This window comes from Haliaeetus leucocephalus, unplaced genomic scaffold (assembly GCF_000737465.1).
Source record: "Haliaeetus leucocephalus isolate CR32 unplaced genomic scaffold, Haliaeetus_leucocephalus-4.0 Scaffold110, whole genome shotgun sequence".
Taxonomy (NCBI): Eukaryota; Metazoa; Chordata; class Aves; order Accipitriformes; family Accipitridae; genus Haliaeetus; species Haliaeetus leucocephalus.
In genome coordinates this window covers 1,219,856-1,244,736 of record NW_010972546.1, presented here as the reverse complement: position 1 = coordinate 1,244,736, position 24,881 = coordinate 1,219,856, and the positions used below count along the sequence as shown (strand labels likewise).

Below are 24,881 nucleotides of genomic sequence, written 5' to 3'. Positions count from 1 at the left end.
GGGAGCCCGAGCAAGAAGAAAGCGGCTTTTGTCTGGGGGCTCCGAACCTCGCTGGGGACCGGGGGGAAATTTGCTGCTTTCTGATGCTAATGAGATGTTAAAAATAAGCTCTGCGCAGCGCGCAGCCATGTTGGGGCTTTTCCAGGGCGGCTCGGAGGCGGCCGGACAAAGGGGCTTTTATGGGGCTGGGGGGGGGGCACCAAGGGGGTGCCCCATCCCTGCCCTGGGCACGTGGCTCCCCACAGCCCCTGAAGCACCCTCCCTGTCGAGGGCAATTCCTGGGGTACAGTCATCCCTGCCCACAGCAGCACAACCCTCCTTGGGACTGGGTGAACCCCCAAACCCCGCCCCGCTCCCCTTTTCTACCAGGAACATCCTCCCCGCAGGGTTTATGGGCTGCAGGCAGGCGATGGAGGGGGGCCCTTGGCATCTCAGCTCCAGCCCCCGGGGCTCAGCCCAGCCAAGAAAAAAAGAAAAAAAATTGATGAGGAAGCCCCAGATGTCGGATTCTGCCGTCTGGCCCCCCATCAATGGGGTCTTTGTCCCCGCACAGAGCCCCGGCCTTGGGGACTGTGCCCACGGCTGGGACAGAGAGGGGGACAAACCCCTGCACCAAGACCAGGGCACCAGCTGCACCCCAACACCCCCTCGCTGCCCCCCCAACCAGTGATGGAGGAGGAAGGGAGGGGGGGATACAGGCTCCCCAGGGCTATGAGCCCCCCCCGAACACACAGCAGCTGAGAGGGGGGGGCCACATGCTGCCCGCCTCAGCCCCATTCTGTCGTTCCGCAGCCTTTGATCTGCCAAACTCGGGGGCGTTCAAAGCGCCTCGGCGCAGGGCAGAGGCGGGGGAAGCAGCACACATGGCTCCTGCAGCTGGGGAAGGGGCTGGGGAGGGGGACAGGGTGAAGTTGGGGGGCAGGAGGTGGACCCAGGCATCTCCATCCCTTGGGATCCCATCCCACCCCACAGGGATGCTGCAAGTTGGGGGGCAGAATAGACCCCGGGGCGGGGTGGGAAGTCAGCAGCTTGGGACTCAAGACAACACAAAGCACATAAAACAATTTCCAATTATTTTATTTCAAACCCCCGCTCTCTTCCCTTTCCCACCCTCCCAAACAAAACAAAAAAAGAAACAAAACCAAAAAACCATCAGTCAAAACGACGATAGAAATGAGTTACAAACACAGAAGTCAGCTCTCCCTCACTGACAACTTAACAAAAAAAAAAAAAAAAAAAAAAAAAAAAGAAAAACCAAACAAAAAATCTGGGAACTTCACACCAGCTTCCCCAACAGGACCTGCAGCAGTTACTAATGTCTCCACACGAGAGGCCAAACATGCCTATTAATACAATATATACAGACAAACCCACAGGTACAGCCAGGCTCCCCCTCCCCACTCCCAAAAATAACCAAACACACCCAAAAGTGCATTTGTTGTGTTTATATCAAAAACATTTTCTTTTTTTTTTTTTCTTCTGAAAGATTGGCCTGCAAGTCTGTTTTTACCATTTAGTAACTTTTTAATATAGTTTATGAAAATAAATTAATCAGCAACTATTTTAATAAATTAAGCACACACCAAAAAAAAAAAGATAAAATTAAGCAAAGCTGCATTTCTACCAAAGGGTGGTTCAACAGTCCTGGCGATGAGCAGCATGAGGTCCTGCACTCGGAGCTGCCAGTATCTGCTCATTCCTTCTCTAAAGGCAAGTCCAGATCCAGTGTTACTCGCTGCCCACCAGCGATTTTCAGAGTAAAGCCCTGGCTGGGGTGGGGAGCACCCCGAGGGGCACTGGGAGCTCACCCCGGGAGGCCGCTGCGTTTCTGGGCACTGGTTGTGCTTTTCAGCTGGAGGCACGGTCAGAGGCAGCACCACTGGGACCCCCTTAATCCCAGCGGGATGTCTGGGACTGGGGGTCCCGCCTGCCCTGTCTCACCTGGAAGACTGTGGATGAGGAGCGAGGGGCCGGGGAGGGGAGCGCTATGGGGGCTGCTTGGAGCACGCCGATAAATCCCTCCATCCCTGAAAGCCGAAGGGGCTTAGGCGGGCGTCTGGGTCCCCGACGAGCCCTCCAACAGGCAGGCTCAGACCTGATGGTCAATTTTAAGGGTAAAATCATCCCAAGAGCATATCTTAACTGTGAAGAACAAAGGACAACAGCCAGTTCCCTTCCTACTAGAAGCAGGAAGATCCTTTCTTTTTGCAAACCCTGCTTTCCAGCAGTTTCCTCCCCAAAAAGCTCCCAGACAAGACTTCAGCACCAGCCATCACCCACAGCAGAGCCTGCCCAGCTGGGGCACAGCCCTGCACATCTCCCTGCACCCACACGCTCCTTCAGGCACATGCACGATAACACAGGTCCCTATTAAAAACACGTTTAGGGTTTAAAAATTGGCCAGATAACGTAAGCGTCACATGCCTGGTGCTTTCAAAACCACCAATTCCCTCTCGCATGAGCAGCTCAGGTGGTTCCCACCCTGCCCGCAGTAGGTCCCACCCAAACTAAGCTAAGGATGAATTTTTTCCCCTTCTTTTGGCCCCAAGGACGTCAATGCTGAACTGAAAACTTCCATGTGAGAACACTGTCCTGGCTTATCTGAATTTCACGCTGCAGGAGCGAGCCAGGTCATTCCCTACCTTGAAACAGGCTGCAGGGAGAGGAGCGGGGGCCCTGCACAGAGCAGCCGGCTCGAGCAAACCTGGGATCTTGCCAACCTGATAAGCAGGTAAAACACACCCCTCCTAAAGGCTGCACTCATCCAGCTGAAAAAAGCACCATCTCCAGCTGAAAAAAAAAAGAGCTTTTCCATGGATACCTTCTGCGCTTTGGTAGTTTTTATGATCCATTTCATTGTTCATCTGCCTGTGGTCCCTGACAGAGGGAGGAGGACGGCAACAACCTCTGCAGAACTCAAGGTTGGACAAAGGAGGCTATAAAAATTTTTTCCAAATCAGCAGGATGAGAGCACCCTCCAGAACCAGCCTACAAAACCATTCCAGGCAGGATACAAACATTAGGTGTTCCTCCCCAAACAGGGATGGGGATTCACTGGCAAGACAGGACTGAGCCACCTCTTTGAGATCTCACCTGTGTCCACAAAGACCATCACCCCCTCAGCAGAGACCACTCTGCTTGCTCCACTCACATCCAGCCTTGAAACAAAAATCTCTGGACCTTTTCCCACTTCCAAACAGCAGATCAAGTCCCTCCCTCTCCTTACACCTAGATGTGAAGGAACTCTAGGAACAGCTTTATTTTAAATGGATTTCAAGAGAAGGCTGTTAACTACAGTTAACCTTGGGATCTTATCCAGCACTATTAGCCACAGGCAGCAGGCTGGCCCTGACCACGCTCCAGCTCCCCTGCCTGTCTTGGAGCAAGGAGAGGTGGAGCAGGGCCCTGGGAAGGGTGAAGAGCATCTGCCACCTTCATGGCAGAGCTGACCCCACCGCTCCTGCGGGTGCAGATTGATGGGGGGGGGTGTCTTGTGCAGCTACAGCTGACACCAAGCACGTCAGCATGACAGGCTGGTGTCCCACCATCCCCTATCTAACACCCCAGAGCACATCTCCATCATTTCAGCTGCTGCAGACAGACCCCAAGCCTTGCTGCTGGCTTCAATTTGGGGAGGGCTGCCCCTGCTGTGCACAGGGTTCAAATAACACCAGAAGCACTGGCAGGCTGTTGGGAGAAGTCCTCCCAAGGACAGTGACAGCCAACCAAATACATGTAAATTCAAGTATTGCCCCTAAAGTCTGGCTGCTTCTCTAACAGCTCCGAAAGCCACAGAGCCACCCCATCCACCCTTGTGGGGAGCTCTGGGGGTACGCAGAGAGATCCCCGGAGGGGGACGCAGGGAGCTGAGCAGTGCAGGACGGCTCTCCCGACCTGATGTGGAGCAGGGTTGTGCGTTTTCACCCCAGGCAAGCCCAGTGTCGGCAGGATGGGCTCTGCACCAATTCCCAGTGCCCAGCCAGCACCAGTTTTCCCTGGTGTGCTCTCCAGATCGGCTGCTTTCCCTTCCCAAACCCTGCCTGCGCCTCTCCCTCCCAGAACAGGGAAGGAAGAAGTGAAAATGCTGTCACTACCATCACACTAGGGAGAGGACCGGCTTCTCCCTGGCTTCAGCAAGGGAAGACTCACAGCTCCCCCATTTCACACGTCCTGCAGGCCATCACCTATTCACATGCATCCTTGCCTCCGGGGTCTCTTTTTGGAGAGAAGCTTGACAGGAGACACATGCACCAGGCACACTGTTCTTCGCTGGCATGGAGTTGGACACTTCAGGCATCAGACCAGGCTTGGCTCTTGGGAAGGTTTTCCTTTCCAGCATACGGATAAGTTGGAAGATTCAAATCTTCAGCACGTGGACAACCGAGATGCAGCAGGGCCAGGTGCGTGGATATTGGAGTTTCACCTGCACAAGTACAGATGCTTTTTCCTCCCCCCAACATTCGCCCAGCATGCTGTGCGTTTTAGTCGAAGCAGTTGCATTTATTTGCAGGCTCTGCTGATAACTTGGTGTGAGCTGTAGGTCTACAGCCAAGGGGAGGGAACGCAGCGGCGGCTGTGGAGGGATGAACGTGGGTCCCCGCACAGAGGGGACACAGTAGCTGTAGACTACAGTAGCTCCAATTTCACCAAGGGTCAGGATATGCTGTTCAGCACGTCTCGGGGCAGCTCCTCCTTCCTGATAACCACTGCCCCGACCATGCAACACAAAGTCAGTAGTGAGTAGTGTCTGATGAGGTATTTCTACAGATTTTGAAGCTTAGTTATTAGTTTCATCTGGAAGCCAAATCCTTTTTAAAAAACATACTTTTTCTCCAAGACCAAAACTGAGGCCAGAGGTGATGGTGAAGAAAGGGAGGGCATGATTTCTTAGCACCCTTCATAGCAACACTTGGCAGAGGCAGACAATCAGAATTTTTCCAGGCTGCTTTAAGATCTGCACGACCGTATCTAATTCAAGGACATAGATCATTCTGCAGGGCAAGACCAAAGTCTTAGCAGCTCCTGAGTGACTGCAGGCAGCTCACGGGGCACCGACCTCAGATCTGCAGACCCGGGCCACAGACAACATTACGTTTTCAGACCACACTGTTGCAGGATGGAGCATTTCCTTCACTCGGGTTGAGAGCACAGGAACACTTGCTCATTTACATACAGGAGGAAAGATGCTTCTCCAGACTTCTCAGCATCACTTCAGGCAAACTTTAAACTTCACCATGAAATGCAAACTCTTTGCAGTTGCTGCAGTGGATGAAACAGCAGACCAGCATTTGAAAAGGTGGGGGGTGGGGTATTTCAGCCAGTGCCAAGTCCAGAAACACAGCAAGAGCGACCATCTCTCTTGGCTTTACTGTTTCTGAACTGCTGTAGTTCCGTGGACATCCCAGGGAGAGGATGAAGCAGCAAGCAAGCAAGCTCGCAGAGATCAGATGCCATTCCAGGAGAACCCTCAGTTATCTGCTCCTTGCTCTGAGTCTCCCCAGAGATGCCTCTTAATGCCCCAGCAACTCCTAATCAAGATCCTTCACAGATCAACAGAAAGCCACTTCATTCACAGCTTCTGGAGACAACCAGAGAAAGGCTAAAAGTGCACATCCCACAACTCTGCAAGACTGAGATCCCTGTAGCAACTACCTTTGGTCCATGGACTGCTGCAACAGTTACAGCAACAGCTTTGCCACGTCCCTTCCACTTATCACAGGGGTTCAGCAAAATCTTCCAGTGTTTGCTAAGGGAACAATGCCACCTCGGAGGAGCAGTCCTTGTTTCCCCAGTGCAGCAGCAACCATTCCCTTTGGCAGAAGGCTCCATGACATCCAAATGGCTCACATGCTCTTCCTTCCTTGGGCCCAACTTAAAAGCATATAGGACCACCCTGCAAATCCAGTTGCAAAGCTCAGCTGCCCAAGACTATGTTTGGCCCTCTTCTCCCAAATCCTAGAAAGCAGGGGAGCTGTGCAGCTGCCCGCTGTTCAGAGCTCCATGCTTCCCAGAGGTTATTCCACACAGCTGCACATCATTCTGGCTCAGTCTGCCTCCAAGCAGCTCTGCGGCTGCATCCCCTCTCAGTGAGGACCAAAGAACAGTCTTGCCATAATGCCTGGAGCAGATGATCTTCTTAGAAAGTCCCCTTCTCTCTCCCCACCTTGAAGTTTCCAAGGGAGGATAAAAAAATTCAGCTGATCATAAGACTGTATTTCTCATGCTGAAAAAAAAAAAAAAAAAAGGACGACATCAAAAATAAAACTTTCAAAAATTTGTAAATAGTGCCATGACATTCTTTGTTCTTCAAGGAGTCCATGAGCTGGGCTCAGCTGTCTCCGAGACCCCTCTCCCTCAAGGCAGGAGCTGAGGCTCTTGTTCCCGTTCTGCTGTGCTTCTTAGGAGTCTTGAACCCTCTTCTCTGTACAAAAGAGCTTGAGAGCAGAAGTGGCACCGCAGAAGCAGGCTTCACCGTCACGTGCCTCCTTCCCACCACAGCCTGACTTGGGCTACAGGATGGCAACAATCAAATTCCTGGTGGGGAAGAGAGAGGGGAGAGGGATCAAACAGCCCACTTGATGTGGCAGGATCTGCCCCAGACGGCAGCTGGTTTGGCACGAGAGCGAGCACAGGTTTGTGTAGGCACAAATATGCCCAAGAAAGTAGCAGAAGCCTTGTTCCCCTCCCCAAGGAAAGTTGGACAATGGTAAAAGACCATGGAGTGAATAGCCATGACTTCTTCGGGAGGGTTTTGTGTTTTCTTTGCAATCAGAGGGAACAGAGTGATTTACGTTTGACCCCATGGGCCAGGGCATGGACCAGCGGCACACACGTACCATCAGTGACAGCAACAAGATGGGTGAGGCAGCCTCGCTACGTGGAGGATTCGGTCTCCTGCTTCTGTTTGGAGATGAGCTGAGCTTCCTTCAGCGACAGATACACCTCCTCTTGCGGGTCGTAGTAGTAGAACTTGCGGATGTAGGAGATCAGGGGCCTGGGGAAGGAATGGGCAGAAGCTTTAACCCTGAGCCACAAGCACACCAGCCTCCACAAAGGATAACCAGAACCTCTTCCCCAGCCCACCCAGGACTGTCACCTCCAGCAGAAACAGCAGCCGGTACCCCAAGGCTGTGGCATCGGCAGATAACGCCTCACTCCTGAGCTTGTCAGCACTCCCGCACGCATCCCTACACACCACGGGACATTTATCTTGCTGTCCCAAGGCTGAAGAATTCAACTATTCCCTCCCAGAGCCCTTGCTGCAGATACAGACACTTTCTCACTGCCTGCTGTGGCAAGGGTCAGGGAGGAAACCAGAGAGACTCATCCCCAGGCCAGTCCTCGAGACTTACTTGGGCAGTGGGAGGTCGGGGATGTGATCTATTCGGACCAACTGCCTGATCCGAAAGCGGCAAAGGTGCTGAAGGGATTTGACATTGCTGAACCTGGAGACTGGATACAGGAGCTGGACAGGCGTTGGAGGAAGACCTTTGGGAAAAAGCAATATTGGAGACAAGTGTTAGATTAGAAAGGAGCCACTACTGATTCAGAAAGTAAAAGCTGGCTCTTGGGAACAGGAGCTCTCTGCAAGGCTGTGTTCGACAGCACATCTTCCCAGGAGCCCGCTGCTTTGGAGTCGCTTGGGACTGGGAGCCAAACCTTCCGGGGCAATACCCCTTTGGCTGCAAAATATCTCCAGCCTTCCTCACAAGGCAACAACAGTTCTGATGTCATGGAGTGACTGTGGAAAAGCAGATCCTGGGACATTGCAAGCTCCTAACCACCCCCCCTCTCCCAGGACTAGTAGATGAAGCATCACTTTATACTGTGAAGCAACAGGCTTTTGAAAGGGTGCAGAAGAAAGCCAAAGGAGAAGGCAGGCAGCATGACCAGCGCGTAGGCTTTGCTCTGCACAACCCTTTGGGTAGTTCTAGCGAGGCATTAAAAAGCTGGGGGATTTGGTCAGCTCAAGCTGTGCCAGAGTTGCTCATTCTTGGGGTCACGAGGCTGGGCACAAAGGCAGAGGCAGCAGCAGCTTCGCTCGAGCCAGCTCCCCACGCAGGGAGCAACCTCGCAGGGCTGAAAGTGAGTTGCATCCAGCTGTCGTTTCCCCACCACCACCCAACCTCCTCCTCCCCCAAAGTTAAGAGCAACAATCGAGCCCACAGATCCAAGAGGTCGGCAGGAGCACTAGGAAGGATCTTTGGGAGCTGGGTTCATTCACAGCACAAGGTTTTATCTGTCTTTACAGAAGGATTCAAAGCTAGTTACACTCTAACCCCCTCCTGCTGGCTTGTCTCTGAGGGCAATGGAGTGAAAGGAGAAAAGGGAAAGCTCTTCACACTAAGATGGGCTCAAAACTGCTCCAGGCAGCTCAGGAAGCTGTGAGCCAGCTTTTGAGAAACCAAAGAACAGCAATCAATTGAAGGCTGGATTCTCCCCCCCACCCTTATTCTCCTACCAGAAAGGAATTAGCCTCTGGGAGCTCAGCCAGCGACTACAGGGACGCAGCACGAGCTCTGCACACTGTGCTAGCCACATGCCTCACTGCCAGGAGCCAGATGCAAGCTGGAAACAGCCCCCTCCTCTGAGCAGCAGTTAACATTTCAGCAGGAGAAGAGCACCAACGAGCACACTGGGGAGATGCAGATCCTAAATGTTCTCCTGCTAAAGATCAGGCATCAGTGTGAGACTTTGTTTTTCAAGGATCAAGGCACAGCGACTCTAAGAAGCGCCCAGGTCCAATGCTGCACCCAGATGCAGAGGTGCAGGACCCAGAGCCAGCAGCACAGCGGGGACCAGGCAGCAAGGGACTCCTCAGCAGGTGCACAGGGCTGTTGGGGGGGGGGGATATTTTCTTTTTCAATGATATTTTTCTAGAGTAAGTCCTTTCTAAGGTATTTGCCTGGAGTCCTAAGCCCTCAAAGCCCTGTTCTCAAGGGGAAGAGATCTCAGGATCAGGAAGGTAAAGTATGTTTAAGTTGAAAGGATTTTTTGAAGGTAGGGTACATTGCAAAACCAGCTTTACATCCCTCTCCTCCCCAAAGCACAGCCACATTATAAATCAGCTTTCCAGTTATTGGCAGTGTCTGCAGCAGAGGGCAACACTGAACAGATCTGGGCTGTGACTCCAGCGCTGCTAGGAACCCTGAAGAGGGAACATCCCATCCCTCCTCCCCTCCAGCCTCTTCTAGACCAGAAACTCTTTGGGCTGAATCCTCTCCATGCTGCAGTGTCACAGAGGTCGCTGTCACCATCAGGGCCTGCAGGCATGATGGCAATATGGATAGGGAGCAAGTTTACTACAATTTCACTTGCAGATTTACCACAGCAATCCTCACACTCTTCTCAGCCCTGCCCCTCTACTTCACTGCCGTCACCCATCTCACCATGGCAGCATTCCCATTCCTGCTCTGTTTTGTTCAAAAGCATCACCACTCACCTGCCCTCCAAATTCCAGCCCCCACTGTTGCTCCCTCACAAGGGGCATATTTGCCTATTTGGCAGACTCTTCCCTTCCTTTCACGTTGGATTTTTTGGCTAGCTTTCTCATACACCAGGACAGATGAGCAAAAACCAGAAAAAAATAGATACAGAAGATAATGGTCCAGTGGCCTGCCCAGATTTAGCAGGAGGGAGATGTGAGCCCATTTAAGCAACCAGAGTTTGATGGATGGGGAAACAAGCACTCTGCAATCCCAACAGCATGCAATCAAACATGCTTCAACAAAGCTGCACTAACACTCCCTCCTCATTTGCAAGCACCTGCCTGCTGATGGGTTCTGGCATCACAGGCCCCCCCAGGGACTCTGAATCTACAGTATCTATCCCTCGAGGCTCACTTTGAGCTCACACTTGGAAACGCTCCCACACACTCAGCTTAATGTCTCTCCCCCTGACAGCCCCAGGTGGGTCTCAGCTAAAGAAGAACTGAGAAACTACAAAGCATGGAGTGGTTCCTAAGAACAGCAGTACTGAGACTGGGGGAGGGAAGAAAGCAGGGTTTTAGTAGCCAAATAATTGCTTGTTGAGGGAGTAGCTTTCCAGTCTCCAGCTCCATTTGTCATAGTGTGAGATGGTATCATGTTTCCATGCTCCTGGGAAGAAAGGTTTGGGAAGTCTCCTTACCACCACAAGTAAGTGGTGCTGCTGCTGAGAGAGATCTCCGCAGAATCCTTCTGAGAAGTCAGTGGGCAAGGATGCAGACCAGGGCACTGAGCACAGCAGACCAAAGCCACATTAAACTGGCTATCTGGGACAGACCAGCAGCTAATCACAGAGCAAAACATCCCCCAGACTCAGAGTGGGAGACTCACCTGGAACCCTGGATCGGAGAAAGTAGAGGAACTTCCCGTTTTTGGAGTGCATGATTGCTCTCTTTATGAACTCCACCACAGACTGGCAGCGGTCTTCAAACTTGGGATGGCACCACAGGCTGAAGGTCCCTTCCAACAGAACAGAAAAGGTTTCACATTATAGCAGCACTGGCAGCAAGAAGAGACATTTAGTCATGAGTCTGATGTTCTCAAAGACCAGGTGAATGCCCCAGGCTGACTACTTCTCATAGAGTTGGGATGAGGCAGGGCACTAAAAGGAAACACCAGTGGCACCAGCTTGCAAGGATGCTGTTCCACTGGAACCAGTGCTTTCCAAGAGCTGAGGATACACAGAAAGACATGACAATGTGACCACTGTAACCCAAGCATGGCCACAAGTCATGCTTGCCTGAACTTGTAAACAGCCTGCAATGACTGCTGGGTCTAAACTTAAACTATCAAAACATTGTTTAACAGAGCATTAGCAGATGCCTCTGCTCCTCTGCAGTATCCCATCAACAGCACTCCCAAAGAAAGCTAGCACATCAGAGCAGTTAAGTCCACACATAGAGGTATGTAAAAACAGTGATCCAGGTGCTGAAGTCCTCTTCTGCAAGCCCTATGGCTGTCAATGATCATTTATTTCAAAGCAGGCATGGGAGCAGCTTCATGTTCTTGCCAGCTGTTTGAAACACCTTAATTCAAGTTGCTGTCAAGCTCGAACCACGGTCAAGATACACTGACATAGTCCTCCCTGTAGTGCCACCGGGACACTACACATGCCTTGAGCTTGAGTGGCAAACAATGAAACCGGAGATGGGCAACACAGGGAAAGCAGGCCCTCTAACCTGTTTACCGATCTCTAAGTAGGTTAAGTTTAAGCCTCAAGTCAGACCAGTCTCACAATCTCTTTGTGCTGCAACCAGACAGCCCCTCCTTGCACCAAAATGCAGCCATCTGTCCCCCCCTTACCTGCCAAAACACTGCCTACATCCCCCTCCATCCCCCCTGTATCTCCCTTTCTACCTGCAGATTTCTCAGTGCTCTGGCAAGAGCCAACACAGAGTAGAGCTTCACCAGGAAGAGGAAAATGGGAAAACAAGGGCTGTTTAGGACAGAGCCCATGAGGAGCCAGACTCACGCCTGCAGTGGGACAGATTCCAGCAAGAGGTGTGGGACACCACTCATCTGTACAAGCACTGTAACCCAAAGCTAGAAAGGCAGCAGAATGACTTTGAAAACACCCTGCATCCATGTAAAGAACTTGTGCTAAGGAGAAGGGATAGCCAAATCAGTGGTACCCAATACATATTTCAGGCCAGAGAGTTTTTGGAGGAGCAGCTACCCCGGCAGCATCACAGGCTCCGCAGCACCAACCTGTTACAGAAAAACTAGAGGAAGCAGCTCTGTAGGATCTCCAGCACTCACAGCTTTCTGTAGGTTGGACAGCAACCAGCCATACAGGGGCTATATACAGCCCACAAAATTTAAACCACACCTCCTCTCCCCACAGCTAGTTCTGGTAGGCTTTACTGGGAAAAGACACCTCTCACCCCTGCCACAGGCCAGTTTGGGAGCAGTGAACTGGGTTAGCACCTGCTAAACATCCAGGATCAGCAAGTACAAAAATAAGTAATTCTTCTTGGGAATCTCAGATCTGAATGAGCCCTTAAAACTGGCCAGTAGATAGATGCAAAGGACAAAGCACAAATACCAGCCTCCTCAGCTCACCTAAAAAAAGATAAAGAAATTCTGGTTTCTTCCTCTCATCTACCTGAAACCTGAAGGTCAAGCATTTATCTCTTTACCATTCCCTCAGCCCCACCATTTGTCATCTTCATTGGTTTATCAAACTGCTCAGGTCTGCAGTTTTCCACGCTGCCGCAGCACATTCAGCACAAGGCAGCCAGTCCTGGGGGGAGCACAGGGCTGCCAACACAGACCAAAGTGCTGCACCCAAAAATGAAGTCCTTGATGCTGTGCCACGCCTGGGAGCGCTGCTGTAGGGAAGGTGGCAGCACCAACCTTCATCTGTGCAGCGAGAACGACAGCTTGAGGAAAGGGAAGGACACCTGGCTAAGGAAGCTCTGAGAATGGACATATCCCGGCCCCAAAATAAGAAACCAGACCAGCAGCAAGAGAAGTTTGCTCCAAAGTTCAATTATGGAGAAGTATCCACCGTACAGGCAGCCTCACATCTCCTCCAGCTGCAAGAGCTTCTTGTAATTTCTATAACAACAGGGTTATGAAAATCCTTCCGTCTTATGCAATGGTCAGGGACAGGGGAACTGGCTCTAGATGGGCTAGAATTAACGCTGGGGCATCTTTCCATCAGAGGGGCTCAAGACTAGAAGTGCTGCCAGATTTCACTAGCAGAGGTGGAAGAAGACAACAGTGGCATCCCTGGGGCAAGGGTAAAAAGGAGAAAAAGATGAGCTTTGCTCTGAAAGGTTGCAAACCACTATTTTCTGCAGCAGGTCGGCTGGGAAGCCTCTGAACCCATTATTTGCAGGCACATTTAATGACAGGGCTCTACAGGCAGCTGTTATTACAGCTTGCCCACTGGTTACAGGGCAGCTTCCCCTCTGGTGCATTGAGCCTTTTGGGCATTTTACTCAGCCTGAGGACAGCTGTCCGTACAAGGGTTCAATACAGAAAACCACATGTGAAGATGAGCAGACAAAGCATGTGGGGCGAGGTGAGAAGCAGCCCATGTAGGAGGGTGACCACAGCAGGAAGAGAGAGCGCGAACAGTATGCCAGGAGTTCTCGGAATAAAAACCCACCACAGTGGAGCTGAAACCTCTACCGACTGCAGCTGGTACCACTGCTGAGCATCCCTTGGGTGGGGGTGGAGAGGGAACAAAGCAAGGTGACAAGCCACAACATCAAGAGATCACTTCTCATTTCATGGGGAAACAGGCTTCGTTTTGGGTAGCACTGACAGCTACGAATGATGGCTCTTGCTGTACATCATCTCCCAGTGACACGGGATCCCAAAGACCTTGCCATCATCATTTTCTTTGAGTCCAGTTTTCCAAAAGAAGGCCAGAGGACAGGCACAGGGAACTCTTGTATGCCCCAATTTTTCAGAGCTATAAGGACAGTCACTGCTTGAGGCACAAGGAGCAAAGTCAAATGCAGTTTCTAAGGCCTCTTGCAGAATCTCAACACAAGAGCAAGGACATGTTGCTGCTGCTCACCGTCTTTTGCCAGCTCTGTGCCCAGAGCACTGTTTTGGGACCTTGAGATCAGACTGGTCCCCAGCCACAGGCCCCCGCTGTCAGCAGCATCCCCAGAACCGCCCCTGGCTCTTACCTCTATAGTGCTCCATCCTGGTGTGATGGGTGATGCCCTGCGACCGAAAGCTGAGGCTCAGGATGTAACGGGGGTCAGAACTGTCTCGGACCAGAAAGGACCCATCTGGCTTCCCCTTCAGCTTCATCTCTGCATCCTCCCAGTTCATTGGTCCCCAGTACCATCCACACTAGGAAAAGAGACAGCCAGAACATCAGCAGATGCTAGTGAGAAAGATTTTATCAGCAACCAAACGCAATACGATTTGCTCTTGTTAATTCCCTATAAATGCCAAAATGGAAGTGCCTGGTTGTACCCACTCTGGAGTACGGATGGTTAGGACTCATTGCTCCAGGATGAGAGCACACCATCACATCCCTTACCACCCAGAAGTGGCATAAGAACAGATGAGACTATACCACCTCTTCCATGCACAACAAAATGCTTTTCTAGACTCAAAGACCTCAGTGGGAGAAAGGCAGGAGGTTTTTTCAGTCCTATCCTAATCTTATACTCCCAGCTCTGTGAAAGGGATGATCAGTCCCCAAAACCAGAGCCTAGACCCACAGCCTTTTCCTTCTGTCTGCCACCCCCACCCCCTACATTACTGTTACCTTCTCCAGCTCTCGCAAGCTGGCTGCAAAGCTGCTGGAGTCTGGGCGGTAGAGCGGACACTGCAGGTGCGGGGCGGGCTGGCCAGGCATCGCCTCCATCGGCCTCAGCGGGACAATCCGTGGGAAGGCGTCTGCAGAGGGAGAGACGGCCCGGGCCATGGTCACCCGCAGGGAGTTCACCCCAAGGACGAGTCGCCCCGTCCCCCTCGCACGGCTCTAGAGGTCAGGGCAGGAGGGGTAGAGCTGCAGCGTGGAAAAGGAAGCTGGGCTGACCGATGGAAGGACAACGTCCTTGTGAAGGACACAGCGGGAGTCACTACCTGGCTCTTCCAAGGTGACTAGCTCAGTGCCTTCACCTGCTATTTCCTTATGCTAGCTCAGAGGGAAGGCAAGGGAAGTGCCAGGCAGCACAGACTGGAAGGAACACGCATCCTGAAAAAGGGGCAGTTAAAGCCCTCTGGGTCCTGAAGGAAACCAAAAGCAAAAGGATAAATGCACAGGAAACATCCTCGTGCGCCATTCAGCCGGACTGCATACCAGGCTCACTGTCAAAGCTGGGGCTTCTGCACTGAACCCTGCTCCCACAGCTCTTTCCAACATTGCTGACGCTCAGTAACACGTTATCTGACGCAGCGCAAATCGGGGTGGGCTGTGCTTCTGCTGAGCCCAAGAGGAACCAGAGAAAACGGGAGATGCTGAACCGAGGATAAAGCTGGTGCAATCACGAGCTTCAGCAAAACTACTGTGGGCAAGATGAGCCACATCACACAGAAACCAGAGCCTTGACACAACAGTGCCTGTGCACTCAGCAGTGCAGGACTGCATGTCCCTGAACGGGCAATGCAGGCAGCACCGTTGCTGTTAAAGCCCAGATTGCAGCCTGAAAGTTTACCAAGAAAACCCCCAAAGTCCAGATCCCTGAAGGGAAAGCCAGAGCCTTGCTACTAAAGCTAAGCTGACCTGGGGCATGGGGCGGAGGAGGCGGAGGCAGAGGGAAAGACTGCAGGGAGGAGCCCATTGGACCCACTAGGACAGATGTAGGCAGCGTCCCACTGATATCATCTAGGAGAGAACAGAGGCAAGAAAGATTCAGAAAACAGGAAAGCGAGCGAGCTCTGCGCCGACAAGCACCTGACAACATGGCCTGAGCAAACCAGTACTTGGCGCTGCCTGGAGAAGCAAAGATGGAGCTTCCCATGGGCAGCTCGCCACCCTCCTCTCGCTTCTGAGTGCGGGTGGCTGCTGCCGCTTCACACCAGCTCAAGAGCCTCACACACGCATGCTCACACACACTCATAGAGTGAAGGAGTCCATTTTCCAGCCCAGCTAGCTCCTCACATGCAGCTTGCAGCACGAGACAAGCATTTACAGGAGACTTCACAGACCCAGCACACAGGACGTGCAGTTTAAGGTGCTGCTTGCTAAGGCTGACTTTACCCATCCTAAGATGCTCTTGCTCAGAGGAACCTCCTCCAGAGGAGGATGGGGAGCAGCTAAGCCAGGCCCCTGGTGCAGCAGCCTCTCAGGGAGCCTCCACTTCCACCGACTAGAGCACACAGAGAGGAACCAGCCTCACTGGGCAATGGGTAGGAAGGGGGGAAATTCTCCAAAAGCAGCAGAAATACTACAAAACCAGCACGTTACCTCCCACCTCACATTGCTCCACCACAGCCCTCCCCTCCTGGTTGATCTAAGAGAAAGACTGAAGCTTTCAATGGACAGGAAAAAATCCTCTGCCAGGGAAGCGTGAGCAGGCTTGTTACAGGGTCAGATGAGCAGGCAGCAAGCCCGCCTGCCGGGGACCCTCAAGATGCTCCTCCACCATTCCTGCAAGGGCAGACGGACAGCTCCTACTCTCCCGTGGGGATGCATGGCAAAGGATGCTCTCCAGGACGGTACCTAGCAGGCTGAGGCTTCTTCGTGGTGGAGGTGGTGGAGTCGGAGGGTGAGGGGAGGTCAGTCCTCGCTGAGAGATGTCCACGTCCACCAGTGACACTGTTTCACCTGGAGGTTGGTGGAGCAAGACTGTTAGTATTGCACTTTTTCCAGGGCATGCAGAGGCTGAGCATGGGGAGGCAGAGGGAGAGGGGAAGGGTCAGTAACCTCTGCAGGGTTTGGAAGATGATCTCATTAGCTGTTTTCAAATCGAGTTTCCATGCTGCACTGCTTTGGAGACACTGATCAACTCCGCTACCACAGCCCAAAGGTCAGGCAGAAGGGAATGACACCCGTATGTGTGCCTGAACCCCATCTGAGTCCAGCACCAGGAGGACATGATGAGGAAGGCACTGCGTGACCTTTTCAGCAGGGAGTTCACGTATCAAGCAGAGGTCATCAATGGTGCACAGCGCTGGTACTTTGCATAACGCTTGGGAAATGGTTTCACAGGTCTGTGTGGCACCTGCTGGCACAGGACTCTGAGATAACGCTCCTGCTAATGCCAGTCTGAGTTTGCCTACAAATACCTTAGATAATCAAACAGAAATACCTTTTAGCCCAAAGGCCATGAGTGTACCAGCTCTTAAAATTAGTAAGAGGGAGCTGGACAGGCTTTTACATTAAATAACTGGAATTCACTGAAGCCTGAAGGCTTTGGATCCAGGATACTGCTTGGGGAAAATAATGACACAAACTAAGATGTCTAACTTAAAACCAGAAAAGCTTAAAATTAGTCTGAAGTCATGGGAGAGAAATGAAGCCATTAAATCAAGGTCAAAGGATCAGGTTCAGTACTGGACTGATACAGAGTCAAAAGGAAAACACCTAAATCCCAAAGAGAGACCCCTAAGTGATGCTACCACAGCCAAGGCATTTTTTCCCCCAAAAAATCAGTCTAACCAGGCTCTGATGAACTACCAACACTGAAACCAAATCATCCCAAACACAAGGACTATGAAATCTGGCTGCCTTAGATTTCAATTCCTGTGGGCAGAGGAACTCCTCTTCTGCTCCAGATACCATACACAGCAGCATCACCCACCTCTCGGTAAGTACCTGACAACATATTTACCACACATTACACAGGACAATATTGACTCAGCTTCCTTCTGCTTTTAAAAGTCCTGTCTATTAATAAGTGATGTGAAGAGGAGTATTTAGGGTTGGTTATTATCCGAGGTACCTTCTCCCTGGGGGACTTATGGGTGTGAGTGCACATGCATGCGCACAGCCACCCTTTCATTTCCACACCCTAAAAATAAAGTGGCTGGGCTGCATTCATCGTATACAAACAAAAAGACAAGACAACCAGACTAAGAGGGGTTGCAGTAACTCAGCTTTCAAATCCTTCTCAACATGGCAGGAGCTGCAACAGCAAGCTGTGGTGGACTTATGGAGCCAGCACTTCCGAGAGGTGCCCGAGGAGAGGTTAGGAAAGGCGAAGACAGCCTTCCCAAAGACCTTCACTCACCCCACACACTAACCTGAAAGCAAATCACCAAGAAACTCATGCAAGTTGGACCAGGCAGTTGATTTCTGGACCACTTTGGTGGTCCCAGTCTCAGAAAATCCCCTAAACAGCAGCCATTAAAGAAACCGAGACTTCAGCAGTGTAAGACTGGAGAAGTCAACAACAAACCAAAGCAATTAAAATCCAGATATTTACTTTGGGGACACTACTGTGGTCTTTGCAAAGGAAAAACTCCTATGAAGGCATTGCCGCTATTCCACCAACTGGCAAAAATTGACATAAGTAATTTTAAAAATAGTTAATAGGATACACTAACAATTAATCAAATCAACCTCCCAAATTTAAAGCAAAAACTTGTCACCTCCAGGTTCTCCTCTGTAGTTTCTTTTGAGGAAAAGCAGCTCTGCACGCACATCCACGTACCCCTATTACTGGCACACAGAATTACGGTTTTTATACTCACAACTTCCCCTAGCAACAGCTGACAAAGCAGTAGAAGCAGCTTTTGCTTTCACCAGCCTTGATTTGCTAAATAAACACACATGACACTTAAAGGAAGCCAGTCACATCACACAAGGAGCATGTCCTCTGCATGCCGCCCTGCTATCAGGACATCAGCTGAAGGCATGTGGGAATGGAGACAGAACAAGCATCACTACAGCTGAATTACCCCCAAGTGACTCCACTTCTGCAAGAGCTGAATGAGCTACAAGAAACCACAGCAGCAGATCAGCAGCTTCCAGTTACTAGTTTCAGGCAAGTCAAACAAATGCTCTGCCTTGAAGGTCACTTCTCTGAAATTTAAACCAATTCTCAGTGTGACTTCACCACTGCTCTCCAAAGAGGGCTTCGCCCTACCCAGGAACACAAACCACACACCAGCTCCTGCACCAAGCTCTCCAGCTGCTCTCCACTATCAAACACGTACAACCAGCAGCAAGAGGAGGCTTTCAGCTCTACCCACCGGCTTTTCCTAAGGCAACTATCACTACACAATCACATTTTGATTCCTTTGCTCTGCAATAAGACCCTCAACATGAATTTATTTTGAATCTGACCTTCATAACAAGCCACATAAAACCCCACAGAGCTGATAAATACTCACTTGTGACCTGAGATTCCTACTCACTCAAGTCTTGAGACTGTATTCTTCCAAGAAAGCCCCAAGCCCTGTGGCTAGGACTGTTTTGACTATGAGCCCACACCACAGGAGGCACATGACCATGACTAGGAGCTTTTCAGTACTACAGCTTTCAGCCACCAGCAGAGCAGGACTTCACCCTCACACCATTTATAAACCATCCAACTTCCAACCCCTAGCAGAAAAGGGAAGGTCAGAAACCAGCAGGATGTGGGGAAAGGGGGGAAACATGCAGAAGAAGAAGGTAGTGTTCCACAAAAGAGGTTTCAATTTCCATAGCTGTCATGCAGCAGAGCCGCTGATGTTGCTGTACAGTCCAGGCAGGAAGCGGGGCTTGGTCTTAGCCCCTCTCAAACCACGGGAGGGGAACACCAAACTGCACTTGCTCTTCAGGGGATTTTTCCAAACCACTTGGATGCAAACAGCCCTGCGTGGAGGAAGGACCTTCGCCTCCAAGAGCTCAACTCAAACTTGGGTTTCAACAGGAGGAATTGCAAAATGCTGACGTGCAACAGCCATGTTTTTTACAGCTCCTGTTGTTCAGGGTTTGAGGCCAAGCAGGACAGAGGAACTCTTCACAGAGATCCTGGTTTGCACGTGCAGGCAACATTCAGCATCTATCGTTAAGCACACACTGCTCTTTTCATGGCAAAGTTAAACACCATACTGTAAGTCTTTCAGATCCTTACCTGTGAAGAGGGGGCTGAACACAACCGGGGAAAAGGCACTTTGAGTTCTTGTCAGTCTGTGTTTCCTATTGGAAGTAAGAAAAACATCATTAGTAGAGATGGGGAGACCTGGTGCATCCCCACAGAAGAAAACATGGTCTGATATTCTCAAACTAGGAGAGCCTTCACCATTCTTCACAGAAGCTCGAGACAGCTCAATGCTGTGTCCTAGAGCACTCGTAGAGCAGTGCTTCGGCTTAAGTAGGGCAGTCAACCAGTAAAGCTAGGCCTCCGTCCTGCTACGAAACAAATCTCTAACTAGGTAATTAATAAAGTCTTTGGAAGGAAAAACCCCAAGCAAGTATGGTAACTGGAGCCAAGAAGCTGTTTCACAACAGACGTCACGCTATTTCTCTGGATCAGGCATTGCCAAATGCCTTCGACAAACAGGTTGGGTCCCTGTGCAATTAGGGGTTGTGCCTAGAGCGAGTGCATCAAATGCCCTCGCACTGTGTTTGGAGGACACCATCTCCCCAGAGGGTTTCAAAATGCAGGTGAAGGGTAGGAGAGCTAAACCTGGAGCCATCGAGATAGATGGAAACAGCTAAAAATGCACCTCTGATGAGGACCCAGGAATACCAGCAATTTCTGTGAAGCTTGCTTTCTAAACCAGCAGTTTTATAACAATGCTGTAGCCAGCCCTGTGCTCTCCCCACACAAAACCACTCCTCCCAGTACCTTCCCTACTGCAATGCTAAAGGGCTTTACCCACATCTAGGCAGAGAAAATGCTGGTAAACTGAGGCACAGAGTATGGCCCAGGACTTGAATCTGTGGTTGAGGTAAGTAGAGAAATGCATCCCTGGTGCCAGAAACTCACTCCCACCTGAGAGGAGAGCACAAAAACAAAGCTGAGCACAAGCACAGCTCTCATGTGCCACAGTCTGACAAAGGTCTTTCCAGCATTCACAGTACGTCACGCAATGCCCATTCCAGCACTGGGCAGTCCATATCAGTCTGCAGGTCTGTACTGGGTCAGACAAGGTTACCCCAAATTAAATAGCGCAACTTCACTCTGCTGGCCAGAGAAACTGGTCCCGTTGCATTCAGGCAAGTGACTGCACCACCAAGATCTAGAGGAACTCAAAGGCCAGCTCTACTCACCACCCAGAACACCCCACTCCCACTGCAAGCCAGCTGTTACAAGGCTGACACTGTTCCTCTTGGATGTCTTCCTCACTCTCCAACCTCCTCCCAGGAAGTGGTGGACCCTGAACCTTAAGCCTGTCTTGTGCTTCAGACCCCGGCTCTGCTCGCAGCCTCCTGCGAAACCTGGACAACGCTTCAGAGAAAACCAGCTCTGAGCAAAGACTGCCGCCCTTCAGGAAGGATTGCACCCAGCAGATGCAACTCAACCACCCCACAGGGAGAAGAAACCTGAGCTCCGGTCTCATATTGTCATGCACTGAAGAGCCCTGGGAACGCAGAGCAGATGGGTGCCCTCAGCTTCTCACAGGGCAGACCGAGCGCTTCTCTTGTTTGTGTCCAGACACACCACTGGGTCACACAGCTGTGAATAAATGTTTAATACTATAAGTTTGCAAATAAACATACTAAGAACACTCAGCATCCTGATATATAAAACCCCATTAAAATGTTTGGCAGTGTTTCATTTTAAGCCTCTCGCACCTATTTGAGGTTGGATTTTTTCCCCAAAGGAGAACAATTTGCCAATTATCAGCCACACATGCACACACAAAATTACACTTCTGGACTAATATCAACTAACCTTATAATATAGTAACAGCTCTGTTCCCACCCACTAAGCCAGACGGAAAGGAGCATTGCTGGCATTTTGCGGTTACCAAAACAGCTACAGTTTATGCCAACATTTTACAGCCATCGATTTCTGAGATTTCTCATTTCTAGCAAGCTCACATCAGCAGCAGGGTGAGAGCAAGAAACGATTCACATGGACTGAATCTTCTACTTCCCAGACTCCACCAAAACAACGTACTTCCATACTTCTTCCTCCTGCCCTCAAGTTCTGCAGCATCCAAACAACACTGAAACCCACAAAGAAGTAATTATGTGTGACCAGTACGTGAACACTGCTGAATCAGATCGGTGCAGCCCTGCAGAGCTGGAGAAAGCCAAAGGTGGACACTGCTGTTCAGGAATGTCATGGACAGATTCTGCATGGATTCATGCACACAAAACTGAGAAACCCCTTGAGCTCCAGCAAATAAGGACTTGTAGGGTCAGTTACCCCCTCAGTTCTGCAATAGCTGTGGCTACTGCCTTAGCAGTTGGTGCTTCCCATGGTGCTGCCTTCATTCATCCCAAGGCACTGTCCCGTTAACACTAATGCGAGTCTTACCCAGCCACCCAGGCTGGCTACATGTTAGTTTATGCATGTAATACTACGGAGACACCTTAAAAACCCAAGGTCACCAATACAGCTAACTTACAAGACTTGGGTACCAACCTGGCAAGCGATCTGCAGCAGATGCCGGCTGCAGCTCAGATACGCCTGCGCCCGTCCATCTGCAGAACCAGTGCCTAACCCTGTCCCCTTTCCCTCCGATTACCGCTGCAGTACAAATTGCTTCCAGAAAATAGCAGTTTCACTGATACAACCTTTAAATATCAACATCCAGGCCCTGGGTGAGAAGCCGTGCATTGGTATCTCCACATTTAGTTTCTTAGCCTCTTGCAGCCCAGCAAAGCCCAACTATTGATTTTTAGATAATGGGGCTGGTTTCCTTCCTAACTGCTGCTGCAGGCAGGAGGCAAAGCTGCATGGTGCTGCCTCCAGGACTGACAGCACGATGGGAAGCTTGGGCAGCAACTCCAAATACCAGGAATTCTGCTTCTTGTGGATGTTTAAAAGAAGAGCCAGACTAGGTAACACCCACTGCAGACCAAGGGAGCACCCTTCACCACCAGCCCGCAGAAAGACTTGCAAGTCAGGAACAAGAGCTTCATAGCAAGATGAGCCATGAATTAACCTAAAAGTTGCTCTCAGCCCACCTCATCAGCCACAAGCAACTGCAGCAGCGACTCAAGGTGAATGCCAGATCCATCCTATATTAACGGGGGCCACACGTTGGGAGGCAACAACCTCCAGCTCTTAGCAGAGCCAAGGAAAGGTCGTCTGTCCGGTGTGTCCCCCTGCCAAGTCAACCAACGAAGATGGGTGCAAAGTAGCAGACAGCATTCACTAGCGCAGCATTAAGTCTAGCAAAGACCACGGCAGAAAATCGAGTCACTGCACTACTCATCTCCAAACCAAGGGACCAGAGCAACTGGGAGGAAAGGATCTGAAAAGCAGCATCTGCTGAGGCCAAACATTCCCTTCCCAGCAAGCCCAGCTTAGCTAAACTGTGTCTAACCTGCTCATGAGAGTATGGGCATCCCAGCATCTCAAATCACTCGTCCTCGCTGACGAGAGTGGGGCCAGATCTCCGGGGCCAGCAGGAACCGTCCCATCAACATGCCGCCTCCCAGCGGGAGAGATGCCAGCACCAAGCACACCCGCCCCGCATGCCACCAGCACAGGAACTGTGCTCCACAGGAGCAAAAAGCATCATTCAAATAATCCAGCCCTTGTCAGCAGGAGGGGACTCCTGGAACTGGAAGCAGCAAAGTCGTCCCTGAACCACAAGAGTTGCTGCATCAGGCACCTTGAAGTAACCTTTGTTAAAATATCACCTAATTAGTGTGGCGGAGTTGCACGAGAAGTGACCATTAAACTCCCTGACCAGAGGGAAGACCCGGGCAGCAATACAGTGCTCCTCTGCTCCCAACCTGCTAAGACATGACTGCCAACTCTCCATCGCCTAATCCCGGCACTGGGAGGTCCTGAGGACTCCTTGCTCTTGTCAAGCGCAAAGACCGAATAAACCACAAGCCCATTAGCAAAACATTATGTCATTACAGGCAACTCGGCTTGCTACCGTTTGAGGCCCATTTAGTCATTTGTGGGGAATGAAGCCGTTGTATAAAACGGCTTCACCACCCTGTATGCAAAAGCAAGGCTCCTCACGGGCACACGAGCTCTAGGGAGGACTCAAACACCCTGACCCGCTACAGGGCTGGCAGCTGACACAGGAGCTGAGGCTGCCCCATCTCAGAAGCCATCCTCTGCTCCAAAGGGAAGGTAATTTTGGCCTCTGGTACAGCCTGGCTGCCTTTTGGGCTGCCAAAGTGCCCAGTGACCACAAGCCAGTGCTGTGGGTCACACCTGACCCAAGGTCAGCATCTTCAGAGCAAGCCTGGAGAAAGTTTCCTACTCACCCATCAACAGGTCTTCAGCTGCACCGAGGAGGCAACACACCCCAAAAGCCTTACACGAGGCTAATTAACCCCACAGGGAAAGGACTGTGCTGTAACACTCAGAGTCCATTCAATTATTTAATGCTGCTCCTGGGCTAGCTGCACAGACCTTGGGCAGGCTCTCCTTGCCTCCTCCATGAGGAATTTCAGTTCTGTTGCTGGAAATGCTACAGAAAGTGGTTTCTGGAGCACAGGAGGCCCACCCTGACTGGAGCCTGGGCAGCGGGTACAGATCAGCCCTTTACCCTCCCCAGCTCATATCTTCTGCTGAAACATGAGGCACAAGCAGGACAAGCAGCTGAGGAGTGCCGGAGCCAACAGAACAGGGAGCGAGGTGCGGGGTTCTCACACCAATAGGTCCCAGAATTTGTCCCTCCAGCCTAAAGCAAGACCCAGTCAACCCCGGCTGCCAACAGCTTCCTCCAGCCGCGTCCTGCCGTGGAGCACCAGGAGAGCACAGAGAAAGCAGAGCCCCTGCGGCAGCACCCACCACCACCGAGGCCAGAGGCTGACCGCGATGCTCAAAAGCCTCAGGAAATCATTCTGCAAGACACAGAAGGGCAAGAGGAAATGCCAGCCCCTTGGGTCTCAGCACAGTGTCACCAGAGGCTGCTCCCCGGGGCACACCACTTCCTTGCTCGGCCAGCGCCTGCAGCATTCTGGGGCTCCAGCAGCTCCTCCAAGCTACCCACCACCTCACCAGTCCTGCTCCCAGATGTTTCTCCATCATCTCCTTTCGGGATGCAGGGCCCAGAGCAGCACGTTGCTCCTCTGCCTGCCTCTCCGGGCTCACCAACCCCGTGTGAAAGACGAGGCCTTGGCAGCTGCTCAGAAAAGGTCTGAGCCCACCTCTGAGCCGATGGACAGCCACGGTGCCCACCTGCGGGATGGCACCCGCACCTCGTGGCTCAGCCTCCACCTCCAGCAAGGTGTCACGGCACCGGCACCCCTTCTCCCCCTGCACTGTGGGGCCGCACTGTTGCACACCCGGCTTTCACGCCGCACTTGGCGCCAACCCCAAGGTCTCCCGGCTGCCACCACCGCAGGCGGCTGTCCCCCGCAAACCCTGTCCTGCCACACCAACCCGCGCCCACTCCCAG

The 24,881-nt window shown here is 51.5% G+C and overlaps 1 protein-coding gene across 1 annotated transcript in view; it reads right to left on the bottom strand.

Moving 5' to 3' along the window:
- Positions 1-1,650: 1,650 nt before the first annotated feature.
- Positions 1,651-24,881, bottom strand: part of SOCS7 (suppressor of cytokine signaling 7) — a 25,232-nt gene continuing 2,001 nt past the window's right edge. The window contains exons 2-10 of the mRNA XM_010585683.1: positions 19,466-19,530; positions 16,126-16,230; positions 15,187-15,288; positions 14,227-14,357; positions 13,634-13,802; positions 10,317-10,445; positions 7,353-7,488; positions 6,837-6,994; positions 1,651-6,534 (exon numbers count right to left, since the gene is read on the bottom strand). Coding sequence (XP_010583985.1) covers positions 6,874-6,994; positions 7,353-7,488; positions 10,317-10,445; positions 13,634-13,802; positions 14,227-14,357; positions 15,187-15,288; positions 16,126-16,230; positions 19,466-19,530 — 958 coding nt within the window. The 3' untranslated portion in view covers positions 1,651-6,534; positions 6,837-6,873. The remainder of the gene's footprint in view (positions 6,535-6,836; positions 6,995-7,352; positions 7,489-10,316; positions 10,446-13,633; positions 13,803-14,226; positions 14,358-15,186; positions 15,289-16,125; positions 16,231-19,465; positions 19,531-24,881) is intronic.